The sequence below is a fragment of the Macrotis lagotis genome, chromosome 7 (assembly GCF_037893015.1).
Source record: "Macrotis lagotis isolate mMagLag1 chromosome 7, bilby.v1.9.chrom.fasta, whole genome shotgun sequence".
NCBI lineage: Eukaryota > Metazoa > Chordata > Mammalia > Peramelemorphia > Peramelidae > Macrotis > Macrotis lagotis.
The window spans coordinates 126,924,174-126,948,299 of record NC_133664.1 but is presented as its reverse complement, the minus strand read 5'-3'; the positions used below and the strand labels follow the sequence as shown (position 1 = coordinate 126,948,299).

At 34.8% G+C, this 24,126-nt stretch overlaps 1 protein-coding gene across 6 annotated transcripts in view; it reads right to left on the bottom strand.

Moving 5' to 3' along the window:
• Positions 1-24,126, bottom strand: part of POT1 (protection of telomeres 1) — a 121,707-nt gene that overhangs the window by 5,596 nt on the left and 91,985 nt on the right. For all 6 annotated transcript variants that reach the window (XM_074193783.1, XM_074193784.1, XM_074193786.1 and 3 more), the window contains 5 exons: positions 23,831-24,036; positions 13,777-13,912; positions 7,532-7,620; positions 5,673-5,764; positions 4,145-4,250 (listed from right to left, as the gene is read on the bottom strand). In XM_074193783.1, the coding sequence (XP_074049884.1) occupies positions 4,145-4,250; positions 5,673-5,764; positions 7,532-7,620; positions 13,777-13,912; positions 23,831-24,036 (629 nt within the window). The remainder of the gene's footprint in view (positions 1-4,144; positions 4,251-5,672; positions 5,765-7,531; positions 7,621-13,776; positions 13,913-23,830; positions 24,037-24,126) is intronic.

The following is a 24,126-nucleotide window of genomic DNA, read 5'->3' as shown; positions in this document are numbered from 1 at the left end:
CTCTTTCTGTCCTATTAACCAATCCAATAGGTATAAGGTAGTACCTCAGAATTATTCTACTTTGCATTTCTCCAATCAATATTGAGTTAGAACACTTAAAAAAAATGTCCATAGATAATTTTGATAACCCATCTGAAAACTGTTTATATATTTGATTATTTATCAAAATATCTTATTTTTTATAAATTTGACTCAGTCTTTATATTTGAGAAATTAGGTCTTTATCAGAGAAACTTTTAAAAGTATTTTTTCAAAATTTACTTCTGCTAACTGAATTTCCCTCCATCCTATTTCCCCCACCCCTTTATTCTATTATCTTCTGTCACCTTGTCCTTCCTCAAGTTTTGCATCTAAATATCCCCCACACACAATCTTCCCTACTGTCTATCTCCCAGTTCCTTATGATTTGTCTTTCCAGTTCAGCTTTTAATGCTTTACTTGAGTATCATATTTGAAAATCAGATTTTCTGTTCAGCTCTGTCTTTTCATCAGGAAAGTTTAAAAGTTCCTCATTTCATTGAACAACTGTCTTTTCCCCTAAAAAAAATAAGTTCAATTTTTCTGGATACTTTATTCTGGGTTGTAATTCAAGCTCTTCTGCCTTATATATCATATTTCAAGTTCTATGAGACCTTATGTTAAGGTAAAAGCTGCTAAATCTTGTCTTATCCTGACTGTAGTTGAATAATAACTGAATTATTTCTCTCTGGCTACTTAAGAATATTTTTGCCTTGACCTAGGAGTTCTGAAATTTGGCTTTAATATTCCCGGGAGTTTTCACTTTGGGATCTCTTTAAAAGAGGTTTTCACTGGATTCTCTTCATTTCTCTTTTATCCTCTGCCTCAGGAATATCAGGGCAGTTTTCCTTGATAATTTCTTGAAATTCTCTGCCACTCTAGGCTCTTTTTATGATCATGACTTTCAGGTTGTCCAATAATTTTTAAGGTCTTTCCTGGATCTATTTTCTAGGTCAGTTTATTTTTTTCTAATGAGATACATTGTATTTTCTTCTAGTTTTTCACACTTTTTTTCATTTTGTTTATTGTCTCCTAATTTCTCAAAGAATCATCAATTTCCCTTTGCTCAATTCTATATTTTTAAAGAATTATTGTCTTCAAAGAGCTTTTATATCTCCTTTTTCACTTGGTTAATTCTGCTTTTCAAGGATTTCTCCTCACTGGGATTTTAAATCTCCTTTGTCCATTTGGCTCAGCTTGGTTTTTAAGATGTCATTTTTTCCAGTAATTTTTTTTTATCTCACCAAGTTGTTGACTTGGTTTTTCATGATTTCCCCACACTCCTCTCATTTCTCTTCCCAAATTTCCTTCACTTCCCTTATTTGACTTTCAAAAATCCCTTTTTAACTTTTACATGATCTGAGATCAATTCATATTCTTCTAGGAGGCTTTGGACATAGAAGTTTTGACTTGGTTGTCCTCTTCTGGGTACATATTTTGATCTTCCTTATCATCATCATAATTGTCTGTGTTCAGATTTTCATTTCTCTAGCCTATGACTTGATTTTAACTCTTTATTAAGGTAGGGCTTTACTTTCCAGGGTGGGGGGGGCACTCTATCCCCAAGGTTTTGGGTTTTTAGCAGCTATTTTCAGTTTATAATTCTTCCAAGTTGTTATGATCTAAGGAGAGGTTTTAACTACTCTCCTGGCCTGTGCTCTAGTCTAGTGACCACAAGCACTCCTTCTGGAACTGAGGAAGATAGGCTGATCCCCAGTGCCAGCAAGCATTGTTGCGCTATTGCTCATCTTCCTGTGACTGTGACCCAGATCAGAGTATGGGCAAAGTAAAAGAGCCCTGCCTCTGTGATAGCAAAAATACCCCTGTAATCTCCTTCTGACCTCCTTACCACCTGTGGGCTGAAAGCTCTGGAGGCAGCTGCCTCTGCTGACCCAGTGGCTGACTGCTCCTGTTCCATTGAGGTCAGGTTTGCACTGGACAGTGAACCCCTCTTGCCCCAGTAGAGCACAGTTTTCCTGCTGTCCTTCCAAAATGTCTCTGGCCTGAGAGGTCTGAACACTACCACTGTTGCCATTGACCCAGTCACCCTGCTATCTGTGCCTGGATTGCTGGGGTTCGTTTGCTCCAGTGTGAGCCACGTTGCACTGTTCTCCTCTATCACCCTAATACAACAACCTGTTCCTATTGATCTTCCAAGTTGTCTTGGGCTGGAAAATTGTTTCAATTTTTTGGAGGATTCTAACACTAGAATTTGTTTAGAATCATTCTTTACAGGTATTTGGAGTGGTATGGGGGGGGGGGGGGGGGGGCTTGGGCAAGTCCTGCCTTACTCCATCATCTTGATTCTGCACTTGCCATCATCATTTTGACCACAAATCAATCTAAATGAAACTCTCCCTTCAGTTGGATCTATAGAGGAGCAAAGTCAGTATAGTAGTACATGGTGGTATACCTGAGTCAGGTACAGGTGAAAAACCATCCAGACAATTCCCATAAGTAACAATGACATTTTCAGATGCCTACAGCAGCTCAAGATTACTATCAAGCTCTGGTTGAAAATTGGCTCGGGAGTTGTGGGCTACTGTTATTCCATTAACACTGTCACCCCCACTACTACATTTGATTTCCTTTGCTTTGAGAGGCTGTGATGGAATACTGGATTTGGAGTTTGAAAGAGCTAGGGTCATAAGCTGCAAGGCATTTTATCTCCCAATTTCTAATTTCCTAAACTGTGAAATAGGAAACTGGACTTGATAGTCTCCAAGCTCTATTTTTTGGTAGATCTAAATCTATGATCCCATAAAATAAACATATAATTTACAACAAAGTCTTTAAGTATTAAGCATCAAACTTAGAAAAAAATCTTGGGAACCATGATAGGTACAGTTTTTATAAACTGGCATCTATAACTAAGTCTCAGTCTGTCTGTCTCTCTCTATCTCAGGATATACATACATATATATATGTATACATACATATATATGTACACACATACATATACAAAAATATATTGACATATGTATATATGTACACACACACACACACATTCACGACAAAATTTTCAAGATACAATTCAGGTAATTGCCTTGTGTCACCCTGATTTCCATCTCCTCCATGATTTCAAAAAAATTATAGGACATTAAGTTCAATTGCTTCACTTTACAGATGAAGAAACTGAGGCCCAAAAAGATTAAGCAATTTGACCAGGGTCACCCTGATAGTAAACAGCTAAAGAAGGATTTGAACTTAGGTTTTTCTGGCTCTAAGGCCACCATTCTAAGCATTAAATCACAGTATGATCCTTTAACAGAAAAACTTAAGCATTGTTTTAAAAAATTAGACTTTAAAAAAAGAATGGTGTTCTCTCCCCATGTGACAGATTTATCCCCATGACAGAACATAAACTCTGACAGCATTGTCTTTATATCTCTAGGTCCTAACATAGTTCTTAGAACACAAGAGTTAGCAATTAATGCTTGGTGATTTACTAAAATAAATGACACAGCTGTATTTTATATTTTAGCTCTCCCTGATCAGAGGGTCCTCAGGAAAGGAAAGTGACACTGAACTTGACTCTTATGCAAGCATCAGATCCTTCAGTTTTCTCCACTTGGAGAAAATCTTTTCCACACCTTGAGGGCAAAGTCACTGAAGACAAGGATGGGCTCATATTCTGTCTCTGCATCTCTATAGTTAGAATGGTTCTTTGCACACAAGAGGTACTTGGTTAGTTGAACCATGATATATTAGTTTTGGGGACACTGTTGACTTAAACTGAATTTAGAGTCTAAACTAACTATATTTGGAAGAGGGATTAAAAACCCTCAAATTATTAAATGATTATACAATAAGACATCTTTTTCTAAAAATATAAATTTATCCATTTATTTTTCCAACTACATGCAAATAGAATTTTCAACATTTTTTTGGTAAGATTTTGAATTCCACGTTTTTCTTCCTCCCTTTCCTTCCCATTCCCCTTGATAGAGAGTAAATTGATTTGGATTATACATGTATAATTTTATAAACTAAAAATGCAACTTTATAAAAGCAAGGAAAAATTATTGAGTTAGGATTTCATATATTTATCTCCAGTCACAGGTTATAAATAAGATATAACCATTTAGAAAAGATAAGGTGAAATTCTGAAAATATGATTGCCTACCAATTTTTTTTCCTGGAGGACAAAGCATGTACATGATCATTTCCATATTTTTCTGAAGATTATCACTGTTTAGAATCTCTGATGCAGGAATTTGAAAAAAATTTTCCTGAAAAAAAGTAAGAAAGGTTTAAACCAGAACAAAAGGAAAACACTTGTTCTACATTTACCTTCTGATGTTAATGCAGACATTTTGACACTTTTAATTTTCAAGAACCACTTTCGAGTATATCATTATTTAAAAAAAAATCTATACATTTAGAATGAGAGGACAACTTTAAACTCTAACTCATTTTAAGACATAACTATTAAACTTAACAATCATAGGACATCGGAATTTCTTCACAAATTCCTTTACAAATTCCTTCTGAGAATCAGAAACATGTATCTCAATGAAAAGCTTTAATAATTTTCAAGTCTTTATTTATAAAAGAACCTTTGTATTAGAAAGATTCAGCAATTATTATAAACTATAATATTATTGTTGTTGTAGTTGCAATTTTCGTAGTATGAGAAAAAGAGAGTTCTTCCTTTATTCTTCTCCAGAGTTATATTCTAGTACTCCTAAACTCTAGTATCTAATAAAACAGCTTTCTTACTCTTAATTTTTTTCAACTGAATTAAAATTTCAACATGTAGGGAGGACACAGTGATAAATCTCCACCTACCAATGCAGGGGAGCTCCTGTTTTAGGATTTATAGAATTTAAAAACTATCTGGGTTATCAATAGTTTAAGTGACTTGCCCAGGGTAACAGTCAGTATTTGAAAAAGATGAATTTTGCACTCAACAAGTCTCCATGCAGTCTCATCAAGAAAAAAAAAAAAGATTCTTCCTATACTCCAATAATATAAGTAAAATGTAAGCTATAGAGAACACAAAGACTATGACCAATCTGTACTTAGGTACTTGAATTATAGTTGAACTGAACAATTCCTTTATAGGAACCCTTATATCTCAGTGCTAAGAGAAGTGATGATCATCTCCCATTATCTTTTTCTTTCAATTCTTTTTCTCTTTCTGTAAATTTTTACTAATAGTTGCCATTCACATATTTTCATAAATGCTTTCAAGATTCCTAATTTTATATAAGAATAGGAAAATTGGTTTTTCCAGATCACATGAACAATAATAAAGCAGATTAAACATTTTCATCAATTCCTACAATCTCTCAAACCTCTCCAAAATACAAATTATATGGCAAAGATAAAGCAACTTCAACAGTGTCTATGATCCAGTTCTTCTAGAATCCAAACAATTAAAAAAAATAACACAATTCAGAAACTCTCAATGACCCAGTAATGAAGATGGCTGTATAGTACTTCTCCAAGCCTGAAGCAAAGAGTATAGTACCCAGTTGGGGTCAATGTGGTTGGAATATGAGGTGCTTTGAGATTCAGCCCCCAAGGAAAACACAATCAGAGGGAAGGGAGTAAGAAAGTGAATGATAAGGAAAATAAAGGGGAGGAGGGGAAATGGAGAAAACATAGCCAATCTAAGTAAAATTGATTTTCCAAGACCTGTTACTTACACAGTCCATTAGGTATACTTTCAGGGTTCCTGTTCCATCATCAAGAGTAAAGATCATAACAAATACATACTGGAGTGGTACAATGCCCAATGCTAGTGAGGAAAAAAATGGTTAAGCTTTATGAATTCATTATTTACTACAACAGGGTGAGACAATGGTTAACTTTATAGTTTAATAACACCAAAATAAAAGACATTATAGAAATAGGGCTAATTTTTGTTGATGTAAAAAAGAGTATACCTATCACTACTTTTCTTAATGCTATTTTAAAGTCAGCATTTGCTTTTCAAATGGCAATATTTTGAATAATCCCCATAAAACTGAACAGTGATGTTGAACACTCTGTAAGCAACATGACTGGTTTTCAGTATATACAGTGACATGACTTTCCATTAAATTCCTTCTCCAAATGTATTTTTCCCGCCTTAAGGGTAACTTAGGGTAATTTTGATTTAAGATCCTAAGTTACCTAAGGCAATAGGCAAAAGAATACAAGCTCTGTAAAAGTGTGACTAAATTAGAAAGGCAGTAACAGTACTTGCTATCTAGATCAGGGCTGTAAAAAATGTGGCCATTAGGCCACATGCTGCCCATTTTATGCAGCCACCTATGGTTTACTAAATCCTTTAATAAAGGAAGCCAAGTTACAGTAGAATTCTCATTAAAACTGCAAATCAAAATAATGTCTATTGTTTCAATAAAAACTTTTTAAAGTAAGATTGGACATACCTGATCTAGACCACTAAAGACATGGTCAGAGATCCATCTTTGTAGAGTGGGTCATCAGGATTAAATTTTTTTGGTCCTAGAAGCTCATGAAAATGGTTTACTAATGTAGGGAAAACTTAAAAGTAGAACTGGTAAAGGAAGTACCCACACTAATGAAAATATGGAATCTCAAGGTACTTAAGTATTACTATTGCTATATATATTAGATATGACATGATATGACAAGAATTGTTAATTTAAAAAATGCTAAAGTATTTTTATTTATGGAATCTATAAAATTATCTTGACCCCCTGATGTATACCACGAGAAGTACAAAGGTAAAAGAAACCACTCTATTATGATTCTATAAAGGCTTTAAATTTTTTGTAACTATACAAGCAAACGGGTACCACTTGTTCAAAAATTTAAGAATGGCAAATTGGCAAAAAAAAAAATCTTGACATTTGGCAAGGTTATTAAAAAAATGGCAGAGTTTGAACTTCCAAGAGTACCATACTAAGATTTTTATGTAGTTCTTAGAAATAGAAGACTCATTTAGTAGAATACATTTCTTCCTCATAATGAATTTTCATAGAATTAATAAACTTTGCATTTTGGGGGTTTGTAGAAAAGCCTTAAAAATCAAATTTAAATTAACTGAAAAGTGAATAGGAAAACTATCATCTTAACCACAAATATTTATTTATTTGCCCTTTGCAGTGACAATGAGCAAAGAATTCCTAGGTCCTAGGATGACCAATGTGAATTAGTGAAAAGTCTGTACCAAAGGTGCAGAAGACATGAAGTGGCAGGGATAGTTAATATGGTAAAGACTAAAAAATCAGTATTCATAGAGCTCTTAACACCTGGAGTGATAGTCTAAAAGAAATTCAAAGTCTCACACTTAGGTATCCAAATAATAAACTGACTGAAAATGTATGAAAATTTTGTTTTCAAGTGCTTTATGTATTTCCACTACAACCTTGATCATCATACTGATTAAAACTATGAAGAAAGAGTTCATTAAGCAAAGAGAACCTAACCTCACTTTTCCAAAGATCACAAAAAATGAAATCCCAATTAATGAAGTGTTATCAGAATTCCTGAACGTTGAAAGTTACAATTACAGGCTAAGAAAATCTGATTTAACCTTGGGCAATGCAAACAGGTGTCCACGATGCTTCTTTAACAAGAGAATTCAGATTCTGCATTGTCTTCAATTTAGAACACTGCTTACATCTGTTGTGGAAAACAAAATTATGATTTGCAAATATTAAAAATTTTAGCAGTAGGTACTCACTATGAGCAATGCATTATGCATATGATTGGTGCTGGGAGAGATGCTAAGATTATTACATAATTTCTACCCTCATGAAGTTTGTTATTTGTGATGGATTTGGATTTAAATTCTAGCCTGAACTCCACTTTCATATCATCAAATGCCTACAGAGTGTACCTCTGGCACCCAAAATTTGACATGAACAAGACTGAATTCATTGTTTTTCTTCTTTAAATCTATAGCTCCTCCAGACTTCTCTATTTCTGTTGACATTCTTTTCAGGTTATCAGCTTTATTGTTAATAGCTATTTAGATTATGAGATACCACTAGTACCACCAAAACAAGATTCAATAAAGAAGAAAAGGACCTGTAATTTAAAAAAAAACTGGTTACTGTAGCTCTTTTTGAGATTAAAAAAAGAATCAGAAACTCACGGGATGGCTATTACTTGGGTATTGGTTGAACAAACTTGTGCTGTTCAACCTTTATTTAGAAGAGAATCGATGATACCACATGAGGTCTTGACTTGCACATGAACTGGATTTAAATGAAACAGAGCTGTGCAAAATCATCAGTTTCACTCTCTCTTCCAGAGTCATAGAAGTCCAGTGGCAAGACAAAAGTCAAAGAAACTGGCAATGGTCCAGGCTACAGTGGATGATCAAGCTCCAAGTGCTACACAGCAGCTCCATTGGCCACTTTCATGTCCACTGGAAAAAAAATGTTCTTACCCCTTCCATTGGGAGAGGTCTTCTACAGTTTGAAATGTTATTTTCTTTGTCTATTTGGTCAATTACATTTTTGAAGGAGTTATTTTCTTTGAGAACTATCAGTTATAGTCAACCTAGTTTAGCCCATCTGCTGAGATGGTTTTACTGAGGAGTAGTTGTTATGCATACCATGGCTTCTTGGAACAATAGGTGAGATTTAGGTAAAGGACATGAACACTAAGATGAGCAGCTCTGAAAAGGACTTAGTAAGCCCTCAAACTAGAGGTGCTAATGCAAATTGATATGCAAGTACAAAGGAAAACTATTATCAATCAATCAATCAAGCAAGCAATCAATAAACATTTATTAAGCATTTCCTGGGGCAACTACATGGCTCAGTGGATAGAGCACAGGCCCTGGAATCAGGAGGACCTGAGTTCAAATCTGTACCCAGACACATAATACTTACCTGGCTGGATGACCTTAGGTAAGTGACTTAACCCCATCACCTTATAAAAATAAAACTAAGGAAAAAAAAAAAAAGAAAATCTTCCAGAGAGAGAATTGTGGACTTTGAACAAAGAACAAAGACTATTTATTACCTTCATTTAGGGGAAAAAAAAAAGTTATCTTATTATGTAATTTTGCTACCGCATACTTTATTTTCTATCTCGTACTTCCTTAAGGTTATGATTTCTCTCTCATCACATTCAACTGAGATCAACGTATACCATGGAAACAATGTAAAAACTAAAAGAATGCCTTCTGTGGGGGGTTGGGAGAGGAGAGCACGAATGGGGGAAAAATTGTAAAACTCAAAATCTTTCTTATAAAAAAGGCATCTACTAAGTGCCAAAGGACATGTCAAGTGCTGGGGATATAAAAAGGAGACAAAAGATTGGCCTTGCCCTGAAGGAGTTCATAATCAAAGGAGGAAAACAAACAAAACAAATATGCACAGACAAGCAATATACAGGAAAGGAAACATTAAGAAGATGGAAAAGTACTAGAATCAAGAGGGGTTTGGAAAGGCTTCTACAGAAGATGGGATCTTAGCTAGGACTTAAAAAGAAGCAGACAGAGATTTAAAAAAAAAAGAACATTCCAGGTATGAGGGATGAGAAAATGGCTGGAGGAGAAAGATGGAATAGTCTTGTTCATAGAATGGTCAGGAGGCCAGGTGTTAGCACACTGAAGAATGCATAGAGGGGAATGAAGTATAAAAAGTCTGGAAAAGGTAGGAGGGGGCAAGTTAAGAACTTTGAATGTCAACCAAAGGATTTTTGCATTTTGACCCTGGGGGCAACATGGGGAGGTGACATAGTCAGACTTGCACTTTAGTAGCTTTTGTTCTATACTAAATAATGAAGGAAACAGTTTAAAAAAAACTGTGAAAACTTACTGAATTGATGCAAAATGCAGCCACAGAGCCAGAAGAAAAATTTCTATTACAAGGACACAGTCAAAATGAACAGTTTGAAAGACTTAAGACCTCTGATCATAGCAATGACTAACTAATGCTAGAGGACCAGTGGTGAAGAATATTATCTATCTGCTATGAGAGATGACGCACTTAATATGCAGAATTTGATTATTTCTGGGTATGGCTAAGATGGGAAAATGTTTTGTTTGATCATGTATGCACAAGTGTTTTTATTTTTATCTGCAGGGGAGGGGGGAAGGGGGGAGAGAGAGAGGCAGAGAGAAGCTTAATTGAAAAATTAAATTAATTTTAAAAGTTTATGGAGGCAAGTAAAGCCAAGATGGTGGAAAGAAATCAGGAGCTTTCCTGAGCTCCTCCCAGTTTCCCTCAGAAAAAACATTAATCAAGCTTCTAAATGGAGTCTGGAATGACAGAACTCAGAAAAATACAGAGTAGACCAATTTTCCAGCTTAAGATATCTTGAAAGCACTTCAGGAAAGGTCTGTTGCCCCGAGGTGTAGGAGAAGCAGGGCCTAGAGCAGGCAGGGGCAGAAGAAAACAGTAGGAGGTTCTCAGTCAGGATGCAATCAGCAACTGAGGCCCCAAGGTCCTGGTTCAGCAGGCCAGAAACACAGCAGGTCAACTGAGAGCCTCCAGACCCAGCATAGAAGAAAAATGGTGAGCCCCAGAATTCCAGTCCAACTAGACTGGTCATACCAGCACAGTGGGGAAGCTGCTAATACCTGAGGTCCCTGTACATGTAAAGTCAGTGTGCAGGACTCTGACAGCTAACCAAAGAAGCTTGGGACAAGGCCCCACTGTGGCTCAGGAATAGAGAACAATTTTGAAAACCATGGACTATGCTAAAATGAGTACAAAACAGAAAGAGGCCCTAGTTATGGAGAGTTACTATGATGATAAGGAAGACACAAATACCACCTCAGAAAGACCTACATGTGAAGCCACAGAGGGGGATATGAATTGGTCTCAAGCACAAAAAAGTTCTCTTGAAAAAGCTCAAAGAGGATTTTTTAAATCAAGTAGAAAAATTGGGAAAAGAAATGAAAGTAATGTAAAACAGAGTCAATGGCTTGCAAAGATAAGCATAAAAATTGACTGAAGAAAATAACTCCTTCAAAAATGCAATTGGTCAAATAAACAAAGAAAATAACACTTTAAAAATAGAACTGGGAAGATGGAAAAAGATAATAACTCTTTCAAAAATTGGCCAAAGGGAAAAGAAGATGCAAAAGTTAACTGATGAAAATAATTCTTAAAAATCAAAATTGGGGGACGGCTAGTTGGCGCAGTGGATAGAGTACTGGCCCTGGAGTCAGGAGTACCTGAGTTCAAATCCGGCCTCAGACTCTTAATAATTACCTAGCTGTGTGGCCTTGGGCAAGCCACTTAACCCCACTGCCTTACAAAAACTAAAAAAAAAAAAAAAAAAAAAAATTGGCCAAGAAGAAGCTAATGACTTTATGAGATATTAAGATTCAGTCAAACAAAATTAAAAAGACAATGTATAATACCTCATAGGAAAAAACAACTGACCTGGAAAATAGATGCAGGAGAGATAATTTAAAAATTAATGGACTACCACCTTTCCCTCAAGATGGTGCCGAAGGCCAAGAAGCAAGCTGTCGACCCCCCCCAAGACAGAAGCCAAGGCCAAGGCCTTGAAGGCCAAGAAAGCGGTGTTGAAGGGCGTCCACAGCCACAATAAAGAATAAGATCAGAACCTCGCCCACCTTCCGGAGACCCAAGACACTAAGGCTTCAAAGGTAGCCAAAATACCCTCAGAAAAGTGCCCCTCAGAGAAACAAGCTTGATCACTATGCCATCATTAAGTTCCCCTGACCACTGAGTGGGCTATGAAAAAGATTGAGGATAACAACACCCTGGTCTTCATTGTGGACGTCAAGGCCAACAAGCACCAAATTAAGCAGGCCGTAAAGAAACTGTATGACACTGATGTGGCCAAGGTCACCATACTGATCCGGCCTGATGGAGAGAAGAAGGCCTACATCTGACTTGCTCCAGACTATGATGCTTTAGATGTTGCCAACAAGATTGGAATCATCTGTCCAGGTGCCCTGCTTCTTCACCCAAAATAAAAGTTTTCCAGGAAAAAAAAAATTAATGGACTACCTAAAAGCCATGATCAAAAAAAAAAAAGAGTCTGGGCAATATCTTTTAAGAAATTATCAAGAAAAACTTTGATATCCTAAAATCAAAGGGTAAAATTATTGTTGAAAGAATCTGCTGATTACCCCTTGAAAGGGATCCAAATGAAAATGTCAAGGAATACTGTAGTCAAATTCCAGAATTATCAGATCAAGAAGAAAATACTTCCAGCAGCCCAAAAGAAATAATTCAAATAACAAGGAGTCCCAGGAGGATTGTGCAGGACCTGGCAGATTCAACATTAAAGGACTGGAGGGCCCAGAAAAATGATACTCTAGAGGACAAAGAAGTTTGGATTACAACCAAAAATCAATTACCTGCAAAACTGAGCATACTCTTTCAGGGGAAAAGATGGCCAATGAACTAGGGGACTTTCCAATTTTCCTGATGAAAATATCAGAGTTGAACAAAAAAAAATCAGGTCTTCAAATATAATATCAAGAGATGCACAAAAGGATAAATAGGGAGAAATAAAAAAATATTATTAAACAAGACTAAACTGTTCACATTACTACACAGGAACTTGATACTTATAAACTCTTGAGAACTGTTTTCTATTAGAAGGAGTATTCAAGCCTAAATTGATTTTGATGTGATGATTAAAAACATTAAGGTATGAAAAAAATTATATTGGGAAAGGAGGATTGGGGGAGGCAGAATTCTTAAAGAGGAAAAAAAGGGAGAAGGGTGAGGATTGCTTGAATCTTACTCTAATTGAATTTGGCTCAAAAAGGGAATAACAAATACACTCAGTTGGATTTAGAAATCTGTCTTAATCTTTAAGGAATTAGGAGGGGAAAGGGGAAAGAAAAGGGAGGGGAGCTGATGGAAGGTAGAGCAGATTGAAGGAGGTGGCAGTTGGAAGCAAAACACTGGTGAGGAGGGACAGGATGAAAGGAGAGAGAAAAGGACAATGAGGTGAAGATAGGACAGAAGATAATAAAGAGTTAGTAATTATAACTGTGAATGTCAATAGGATGAGCTCTCCCATCAAACAGAAGACAACAGAATGGATTAAAAACCAGAATCTTACAATAGGCTGTTTATGAGAAACATTTAAAGCAGATATATACAAACTCCCTCTTTTTTATAGATGAGCAAGACAAGGTCTCAAGTATCTAAATCAACTACATTTATAAATGAATTAAAGTTTTATTTTTGAGATTTGTATTTCATGAACAGATTTTAAAATGGTACAAAACCAAAGAATAGAGATTTCCAAACCAACAAATATATTCAAATATATCAAAGCTTTCTATTTATCACAGAATAATAAACTTATGTAAATAAGAAAATAAAAAGATAATATAGGATGAGTACAAAATAACTGAGATAATATAGGATGAGCACAAAAATTAAATAAGACTTGATATGATGATGCCTATCTGCAATTTCAGCCTGCTACTGAGAAAAACATGAGCTGATGAAGCCCTTAAGTTCAGGGACTCTGAGTTTCAGTAAGGGCTGAAGCCACTTGATAAATTTGGTGCTAATTTAATGAGCTTCCAGACCACCAGATTACCTAGTAAGGTATGAAATATTCAAGTCTAATAAATGGATAAGAATAATGCTGAAGAGTGTTGGGATCCAATGTGTATCTGCTGTATTTCCAGTCTGGAGCAAAAAGAAGGAGATGCATTCGTAGGTAGACAGATCAACAGATGAATTGATTTTTAAATTTTCTTTAAAAAGGATCCTATTTCATACAATAGAGTCATGAGTCACTAAATTAAAAATGATATATATTTATGTAAAGCCTTCTAATTATACATAATTTTAGAGTTTGTAAACATACCCATAGTGCCATGTCTTCCCTTGTATAAGGAATGGTATTGCCAGATCTGGGATAATGAGGCCTTCTTGGCTAGATTTCACAGGAATAACACCTTTAAATTTCTTTGATAGTCGAAAAATTTCACTCGGTATTCCTCCTATTAAAAGGAAAAGTGATTTCTTAGGAATAGTATAATAAAATTACTTTTCTTTTACCACATAAGGTTTTCCCATTTCTTTTCACAGTTTTAAAATTGGCAACTGCAATTAAAAGTGAGGCAGGAAAAGTATTTTAATATATTAACTTAACACGTGAATTAGGGCTAATGAGAAAAAAAAAGGCAATCAGGAAAGAAACACTAGGCCATTCTGAATAATTCTTTTTTAGCAATTAGGTAAAATTTCAAATAAATTATCAGTATCTGAAATTTCATCATTATTATGAACAATTCTAAAATTAAGAATATAATTTGCTATAATAGCAATCATTTTGATAAAATTATAAAAATACATGTTCTATTATGCACAAAAAATGAAATAATAATTTGCTACCTATTAATCATGAAGGTCTAAAGAATTAAAATTGACTCCAGGAATTTAAAAAATTTTCAAGAATACTGCAAATTAATTTTAATACACTGTTTCTTTCACTTTTGTTCTTCTCATAATGTGATATAATGCTGGAGGTAGATGAGGAAATATGGGTTCAAATCCTACCTCTGGAACTTATTAGATGACATTTGATATTGGCAAGACAGCATTTTTGAGCTGTTATTTGCTCATCTGTAATATGAAATAAATACCAATAGTATCTATCTTACAGTGTTATTGTGGGTAAATAAAATTATGCATTTAAGAGTTTTAAAAACCTTAAAGCTCTATGTAAATGCTACATTTTTATTAACCCTACAAAAATTTCAAAACTTAGTTATCCAAAACCATAATATAGAGATACAATTAAAAGCTCATATCTTAAAGTTCTTTTCTTTTTTTGTCACTCAATAGTTCTGGCCTTTACTTGAGAGCAACATTTTTTCCTTTAATACTGTAAAGACCCATGTTTGTCCACTATTTACTACAAGGTGTGGTACTGACACCAAAACATTATTGACATTGTCAGTTGGATTCTATGGAACCCTGGGCAGCTAGCCATTATATTAGGAAACTGCTGTGTGTGTGTGATACTCATTAGGCTTTGTGTTTGAGAGTCAACTGGTACTAATGGGAAAGTGGAATTAAGGTTTGGTAGTATATACAATATAATCTTCAGTAGTATAAGATATACAAAAATATTTAAACAGTTATTTTAGAAGTTAATTGAAAATATTTCATTAAATTTCTAATGCTTTGATTAACAAAAATATTCTAGAATATTATCCATCTGCCCCAATATATTGTTGACTAAAATCTCACAAAGTATGAATACTTTAAAAATAAGTCATAACCTGAAAGTAATTAGACAGAGAAAGGAAAGAATACTCAGTGTCACAGATTATCAGATCAGTTTGAACTATCTGAGGGAAAATGGGAGTTGGTGAGGATAAATAGACTTCTAACCAGAAGCTACAAGAACCATAGTCAAGACTTCTGACCAAGACGGCAGAGGGAACACAGGCACTGTGAAAAGGTCTCCTGGTTTCCCCTCAAATAAAACATGAAAGAAACCTCTTAACAGAAATTCGATCTACAAAACCCAGAAAGAGAACAACATCTACCCAAAGGTCTGTCTGAAAGGACTGTGGGTGAACTAATAGTGGAGAGCAGAGAACCAGTGGGAGCAGGGTGAAGCCAGAGGACTGGCCTTAGCTGTAGGGGCTTTGGTGAGTGGTGGGTCCAAGGACCAACTACAGCCACAGAGTCTCTGGCTGGGGGAGTGGAGGTCTGCTGAGTTCCAGCCAGGTTGGAGGGCGAGTTCTAGCACAGAGTTGTAGTGCACAGCTGGACAGCAACCCTCTGGGCTCAGGGGCCCTGAGTTCCATAATTTTAGCAGTTTGTTCTGCCCAGAACAAACAGTAACAGACTCCTCCCTACCTGCTCCAGTTCAGGTGGGGGCAGCAGAGCTCCCTCAGTTGAAAGGCAGATGAACTATCTATCTCCTCCCAGGACCCAGCCTTCATTGTTCAAGGATAATTCAGACCCTGCTGCTGCCCATTACTCCTCAAGACCTAGGGAGAGGGCCTCAAGCACTCCAGATAAAGTGACCAGAACCCCCTACTGGCCAGCCCATACGGAGTTATTAAGTCAAGAGAACAAAATCCCTAGAGTTTGGAAAAGAAAATTTCAGAGTCAGTCCCTCCTCCAACACAAGATCCTAGGAAAATGAAGAAAGGCCAATAAAAAGGGGGACCCATTGAGAAATACTTTGAAGACACAGACAGAGCCTAAGCCTGAGAGATCCAGAAATTCTGAAAAGATGAACTGATCTCCAGCCCAGAAAGATTTCCTTGAAGGAATCAGGAAGAATTTTAAAAATCAACTAGAAAAATTGGGAAAAGAAACTCAAGAGAAAATTAACACGTTGCAAGAGAAAATTAAAATCTCTCAACAAGAAAACAAATCCTTGGAAAAAACAACTGGACAAATACAAAATGAGAATAACTCTTAGATCTTCAATTGGGCAAATGCAAAAAGAAAATGATTCTCTCAAATCCTCAATAGGGCAAATGCAAAGAGGAAATGATTCAAAACTATGTTTGGGCAAATAGAAAAGTCCTTTAAAAATGGAATGACCAACTGGAAAAGGAATTGCAAAAGATAAAGGAAGAAAAATCTTCTCCTCTAAATAAAAGAATGGAATTGGAAGACTAATGACTTCATGAGACAACAAGATTGTGCTAAACAAAAACCAAAATATCAAAAAAATACAAAAAAACTGTAAAATACCTCATCAGCAAAACCACTGACCTTGAGAATCAATCGAGAAGGAAGAATCTGAGAATTACTAGCCTTACTGAGAACATTGAAAGGGGGGGGGGGGGGGAAGCCTGTACTTAATATTACAGGATTAAGTGATGGAAAATTGCCTTCATATCCTGGAACCAGAGGGCAAAATAGTTATTGAAAGAATACATTAGTCCCCTCCAGAAAGGGATCCTAAAATGAAAACACCAAGGAATATTTGGCCAAATTCCAGAACTATCAAATGAAAGAAAATCCTGCAAGCAGCCAGAAACAATTTAAATACCAAGGAGGCATACAGTAAGGATTATGCAGGACCTGGCTGCATTAACATTAAGGGATTGAAGGGCCTGGAATGGATTATTCCAAAGAGCAAGGGAGCTTAAAATGCAGCCAAGTATCTACTACCTAGCAAAGTTGACCCTTCTCTTTCAGGGGGAAAAAAATGGGCATTTAATGAAATGGGAGACATCCAATATTTCATGATGAAAAGACCAGAACTAAATAGAAAAATTTGGACAGCAAACAGGAGGCTCAAGAGATACATGAAAAAGTAAAAAAAAAAGGGTGAAGGGAAACTGCTATCCAATTAGATGAACCTGGCTATATACCCACTTGGGAGAAAGAGTCTCATAACTCTTGAGAATTGTAACTCTATTAGAGAGAATATACTTAGCCAGAAGTGATGGACACTCATGACTTTTCTGTGACTCAGAATGATTTAAAAACAATACCTCCTTAAAAGGGGGGACAGAAAGGAGATGGGAAGAGGAAGGAGACTGAATGGGGTAAATTTCATTACATTACGAGGTACAAAGGACCTATTGCAATAGAGGGGAAGAAGCAGGGAGGTGAGAACTGTGTGAATCTTACTCTCATCATATTTGTCTAAAAGTTAACAATAATACATTCAGTTAAGTTAAAGGGGGAAAAGGTGATGGGGAAGAAAAGAGAAACTAAGAGAAGGAAGGGAAAGAAAAAAGGGCAAAGGGAAAGGGGAAAGAAAGGGGAGGAGGGTTGGATATAGGAGGGCAAACACACTGAAAGGGGTGGTATTCAGAAACAAAATATTGGGGAATATGGACAAAGGGAAAAAAAAGGGGAAAAGTACAAGCAGAGCGAAGATAGCATGGAAGGCAATAAAGAGTTAGTAATTACTTTGAATGTGACTGGGATGAACTCTCCCTTAAAACATAAGCAAATAGCAGAGTAGATAAATAACCAGAATCCTACAATATGCTGCTTACATGAAACTCATTTGAAGCAGAGATATACATATTAAGGTAAAAGGTTGGAGCAAAATATGTTTTGCTTCAGCTAAAGTGAAAAAAAAGCAGGGGTAACAATCCTTATTTCAGACAAAGCAGGTGTAAAAATAGATAGCTTTAAAAGAGATAAGAAAGGAAACTATATCCTCCTAAAAGGTACCCCAGACAACAATGTAATTTCAATACTAAACATGTATACATTCAGATGGTATGGCATCCAAATTCTTAAAGGAGAAGTTGAAGGAGTTACAGGAAGATACAGACAGCAAAACTCTACCAGTGGGAGACCTCAACCTCCTGCTCTCAGATTTAGATAAATCTAACCATAAAACAAGAAGGAAGTTAAGGAGGTAAATAGATTGTTAGAAAACCTAGACATGACAGACCTATGGAGGAAAGTGAATGGGGACAGAAAGAAATATACTTTTTTTTTCCTGCAGTACATGGCACTTACTCAAAAAACTGATCATGTTCTAGGGCATAAAAATCTAATAATCAATTGCAGAAAGGCAGAAATATTGAATACATCTTTCTTAGATCATAATACAATAAAAATCATATGCAATATTGGGCCAGGGAGATATAGACACAAAACTAATTGGAAACAAAATAACCTCATTTTAAAGAATGAGTGGATCAAACAAATTGTATAAAGAATAATTAATTTCATCCTAGATAATGACAATAATGAAACAACATACCAAAACCGATGGGATTCATTCAAGGCAGCTGTCAGGGGTTATATTATATCTTTAAATGCTTACATGAATAAATTAGAGAAAGAGGAAATCAATGAACTAAATATGCAACTAAAAAAATAAAGAATAAATTAAAAACCTCAATTAAATACCAAATTAGAAATTTTAAAATTTAAAGAAGAAATTAATGTAATTGAAAGTAAGAAAACTGTTGAACTAATAAATAAAACCAAGAGTTGGTTTTATGAAAAAACAATAAAATTGATGAATCTCTGGTCAATTTGATTTAAAAAAAGAAAGAAGAAAACAAAATTGCTAATATCATAAATGAAAAAGGTGAACTCACCACCAATGAAAAGGAAATTAAAGTAATAATTTGGAATTATTTTGCACAATTCTATGCCAATAAATTAGATAATCTAAGAAAGTGGACGAATATTTACAAAAATATAAGTTGCCCAGGTTACCAGGAAGGGGAAATTAAATACCTAAATAAATCTATCTCAGAAAAATAAATTCAACAAGCCATTACTGAACTCCCTAAGAAAAATTCTCCAGGGCCAGATGGATTCAGAAGTGAATTCTATCAAACATTTAAGGAACAATTGGTTCCAATTCTATATAAACTCTTTGGAAAAATAGGTGAAGACAGAATTCTGACTAAATCTTTCTATGACACCAATATGGTGCTGATACCTAAACAAGACATTCCCCAAACAAATGGAGAAAGAAAAGTATAGATCTATCTCCCTGATGAATATAGATGTAAAAATCTTAAATAAAATCTCAGCAAAACTATTACAACAAGTTATTACTAGGATAATACATAATGACCAAGTAGGATTTATCCCAGGAATTCATGGTTGGTTCAATATTAGGGAAACTGTTAGTATAATTAATTATATAAATAACAAAAATATTTTATCAATAGATGCTTAAAAAAGTTTTTTGACAAAATACAGCGCCAATTCCTACTAAAAACACTAGAGAGCATAGAAATTACTGGATTGTTCCTTAGAATAATAAGCAGTAGTGGCAGCTAGGTGGTGTAGTGGATAGAGCACTGGCCCTGGAGTCAGGAGTCCTTGAGTTCAAATCTGGCCTCATACACTTAATAATTACTTAGCTGTGTGACCTTGGGCAAGCCACTTAACCCTATTGCCTTGGGGGGAAAAAAACCTTAAAAATAAAAAAGAAAAAAAGAGAATAATAAGGAATATCTATCTGAAACCATCAACAAGCATTATATTCAATGGGGAGAGACTAGGGGCATTTCCAGTAAGATCAGGGGTGAAAGATGGATGTCCATTATCACTACTGCTATTCAATAATGTATTAGAAATGTTAGTTTCAGCAATAAGAGAAGAAAAAGAAATTGAAGGAATTAGAATTTGGAAGGAAGAGACAAAACTCTCATTCTTTGCAGATGACATGATGGTATACCTAGAGAATCCCAAAAGTATCATCTAAAAAACTACTAGAAATAATTAGCAACTTTAGCATAGTCTCAGTATATAAAATAAACCCTCAATAAACCCTTATAAATACTCAACATTTCTATATATGACTAGCAATATGCAGCAGAAAAGAGCTAGAAAAAGAAATCCCATTCAAAGTATCTTCAGACAATATAAAATACCTAGGAGCCTAACTGCCAAGGCAAACTCAAAAACTTTTTGAAAACAATTACAAAACTCTTCTTGTGCAAATAAAATCAGATTTAAATAACAGGGCAAATATCAACTGCTCATGGATAGGTCAAGCTAATATAATAAAAATGACAATTTTATCAAAATTCCAATCAAAATTCCAAAAAATTACTTTTAAAGAGTTAGAAAGATTGTAAGTAAATTTATATGGAGAAATAAAAAGTTGAGAATTTCCAGGAATTTAATGAAAAAAAGTGCAAAAAGAAGGTGGCTTAGCCCTACCAGATCTAAAGTTATATTACAAAGTACTGGTCATCAAAACTATCTGGTATTAGCTAAGAAACAGAGTGGTGGATCAGTGGAACAGACTAGGTACAATAGCAGGAAGTGATTATAGTAATCTGCTGTTTGATAAACCCAGAGTCCAGCTAGTGGGATAAAAATTTTCTCTTAAATAAAAACTGTTTGAAAAATTGGAAATCAGCATTGTAGAAACTTGAATTAGACCAACACCTCACACCCTACATACCAAGATAAGATCAAAATGCATACAGGATTTAGACATAAAAACAATATTATAAACTCAGAGATCAAGGAATAGTTTACCTGTCAGATCTATCTATAGGGAAGTAGTTTATGACCAAGGAAGAGATGGAGAACATCTTTAAAAACAAATGAGATAATTTTGATTACATTAAAAAGCTTTTGCACAGACAAAACCACTGTAACCCAGATCAAAAGAAATGTAATAAATTGGGAAACAACTTTTACAACTACCAAGGAATCATTTCTAAAATATAAACATGAGTCATTCCCCAATTGACAAATGGTCACAGCATATGCAAAGCCAGTTTACAGATGAGGAAATCTCTGAGGTCACACCTCTCAGCCATTATGACCAGAATGGGACAATGACCAGTGTTGTAAGGGATGTGGAAAATTTGGGACACTAATACATTGCTGGTGGAGCTGCGATCCAACCTTTCTGGAGAGAAATTTGGAATTATGCTCAAAGGGCAACAAAAATATGCATATCCTTTGATCCAGCAATACCATTACTGGGACAATACCCTGAAGAGATTATGAAAAAGCGTAAAAGCATCTCTTTTACAAAAATATTCATAGAAGCCCTGTTTGTGGTGGCAAAGAATTGGAAATTGAGTGTATGTCCATCAGTTGGGGAATGTCTTAATAAACTGTGGTATGTATGTTAAGGAACACTATTATTGTATTAGAAACCAGGAGGGATGGGAATTCAGAGAAGCCTGATAGGATTTGTATGAACTGATGTTGAGCGAGATGAGTAGAACCAGGAAAAACATTGTACACCCTAACAGCAACATGAGGGTGATGATCAACCTTGATGGACTTGCTCATTCCATCAGTGAAACAATCAGGCACAATTTGGGGGTATTTGCAATGGAGAATACCATTTGCATTCAGATGAAGAATTGTGGAGTTTGAACAAAGACCAAAGACTATTACCTTTAATAAAAAAAAAACAAACTTTTATCTCATTATGTAACTTTGCTATCTCTCTAATCACATTCAACTTCAATCAATGTATACCATGGAAATAATGTAAAGACTAACAGACTGCTTTCTGGGGGGGGGGCGATATTAGGGGGAAAATTGTAAAATTCAAAATAAATAAAATCTTTTAAAAAAGAACGATAGTCGAAGTGATTTAAAAATATTTAAAACTTGAAAATCTTCAACTATTTTAATTATCATAATACAATAAAGCAGGAATTCTTCACTTTCCCATGAGACAATGAGAAATCACATTGCAGGTATCTTCCATTTTTGATATTTTTACCTTAGAAAAAAATCTAGGGGCAGCTAAGTGGAGCAGTAGATAGAGCACCAACTCTGGAGTTAGGAGGACCTGAGTTCAAATCCGGCTTCACACACTTTATAATAACCTAGCTATGTGACCTTGGTCAAGTCTCTTAACCCTATCACCTTGCCAAAAAACCCAAAACAAAACCCAAAAATAACAAAAAGAGAGAGAGAAAGAGGAAAAATCTAACTTCTAGCTCTGGTTATCTATATTTAAGAGATAGAATAAGCTGTGTCACTGGAAAAATGGATGGTCATCAGTAGGGTTAGAATGGGAAGAGTGTAAGAAAATAGTTATTGGTCAATGCTTCCTCAGTACACTCATATAAAAAAATCTTGATCTGCAACATAACAGATAAGATTTTCTATGGAAGATATATGGAAAAACATTGAAATGAAATATAACATAGCAAAGATAATTTCTTTTTTTTACAATAATGACTGGAGTAAATCAGGAGTAAATGTGGAACTGGTAAAACCTGGAGTAAATGTGATTTTCAAACAATGCTACTAGAGAAATCTACATTCCAAAAATGCTTCTGGAACTTCTAGGGCTATATCTCCTGTAAAAAGGAAGAAAGGCCTATCATGTTAAAAATGAGGGGTATCTTGATATAGAGGATAGAGTTGGCCTTGGAATAAGAAAGATCTGGGTTTATATGTTACTTATGAAACATTCTAGCTTGGTCAATCAGTGACTTAGATGAGAAATTTAAAGTAAAGCTCTGCAAAACTCCAAAGTGTGGCTAAAATATAACTGGGAAATATCTAATAAAATAAAAAAAAGTTACAGCATAAATAATATTAAAATTTGTAATTTTCTGAGTCAATATGTAGCTGCAAGTTATCTTTTCTATTTGAATCTCACTATACTGTCCTCGATAATATTTAAAGTTACAAATTAATTGCTGATCTGCATTAATGGAAGGAGATTTCATGCCAGAAGTTCCTTATATGGATACAATCTCAATCTGGGACTTGTGTTTCCCATATGCAAAATGAAAATAAAAATAGTACCAACATCACATGGTTGTTGTCAGGATTAAAGAAGATGAGATACACAAAGCACTTTGCAATTTTTAAAGAGCTATATAAATACTGTTCTGTAAATATTGCTATTATCTGTTGAGCACATTTTGGTTAGCACAAAACAGAAAGGATGTTCCTTTCAATTATATGGTAATTCATAAGAAAAACTTTAAATAATAATAAAAATATTTTAAAAATATTTACTTGACTTTTTAAAAAGCAAACTGAAAACTTAGGTTCAATATTCATTTTTGTTAAACTTTAATTAACATTATTTTTTCCAAAATCACTCCTTTTCTCCTGATAGCAAGACCAAACTTAACTGATTTGTTAAACAATAGTGACATCTAGAGGTCATATTAATAGCTGCTAGTCATAACCCAAGAGTCAATTTATACAAGATCAATTTTCCACCTTTACTTGGAATACGCCAAATAAAGCACTAGGTGTAACGCCAAAAGTAGGTCCAAATTTAGATTCAGAAATAAATACTTGGTATTTGCTCAAAAAGAAAGAAAAATAACCTTAAAGACAGATTTTTGTGACTATCAACTGAATCAATATTTCAGGGATATCACCTAAGTTTTATACAAAATTAATTAAAATTTTGCTAGAGAAAAAAACATAGTGGTCAAGGCTCTTCTTGTAACAAAATGAAACAATGAACAAATGAAACAATGAAAAATGCATACCTTCTATCATGATCAAAGTATCTTCTGGGGCTTGGAGAATTCCATCATTTTTTACAAAATGAATAACTATTTTTCTTTCTTGCTGGTCTTGGGTAGTCCACGCTTCTGAATTATATAATGATGTATTTTGTAATTTGGGATCTGGGCATTCTGTTGCTAAGTTTTGTAAAACTGACTCAAAATCACTTTCAAGGGGAACTTCTTGCCTAAAACCAATGAATAATACAGAGTATAAGCAAATGATTTATAAAGTTGCTTGGAAGACTAAAACAGAGGTTAAATTACTAACAGTAAAT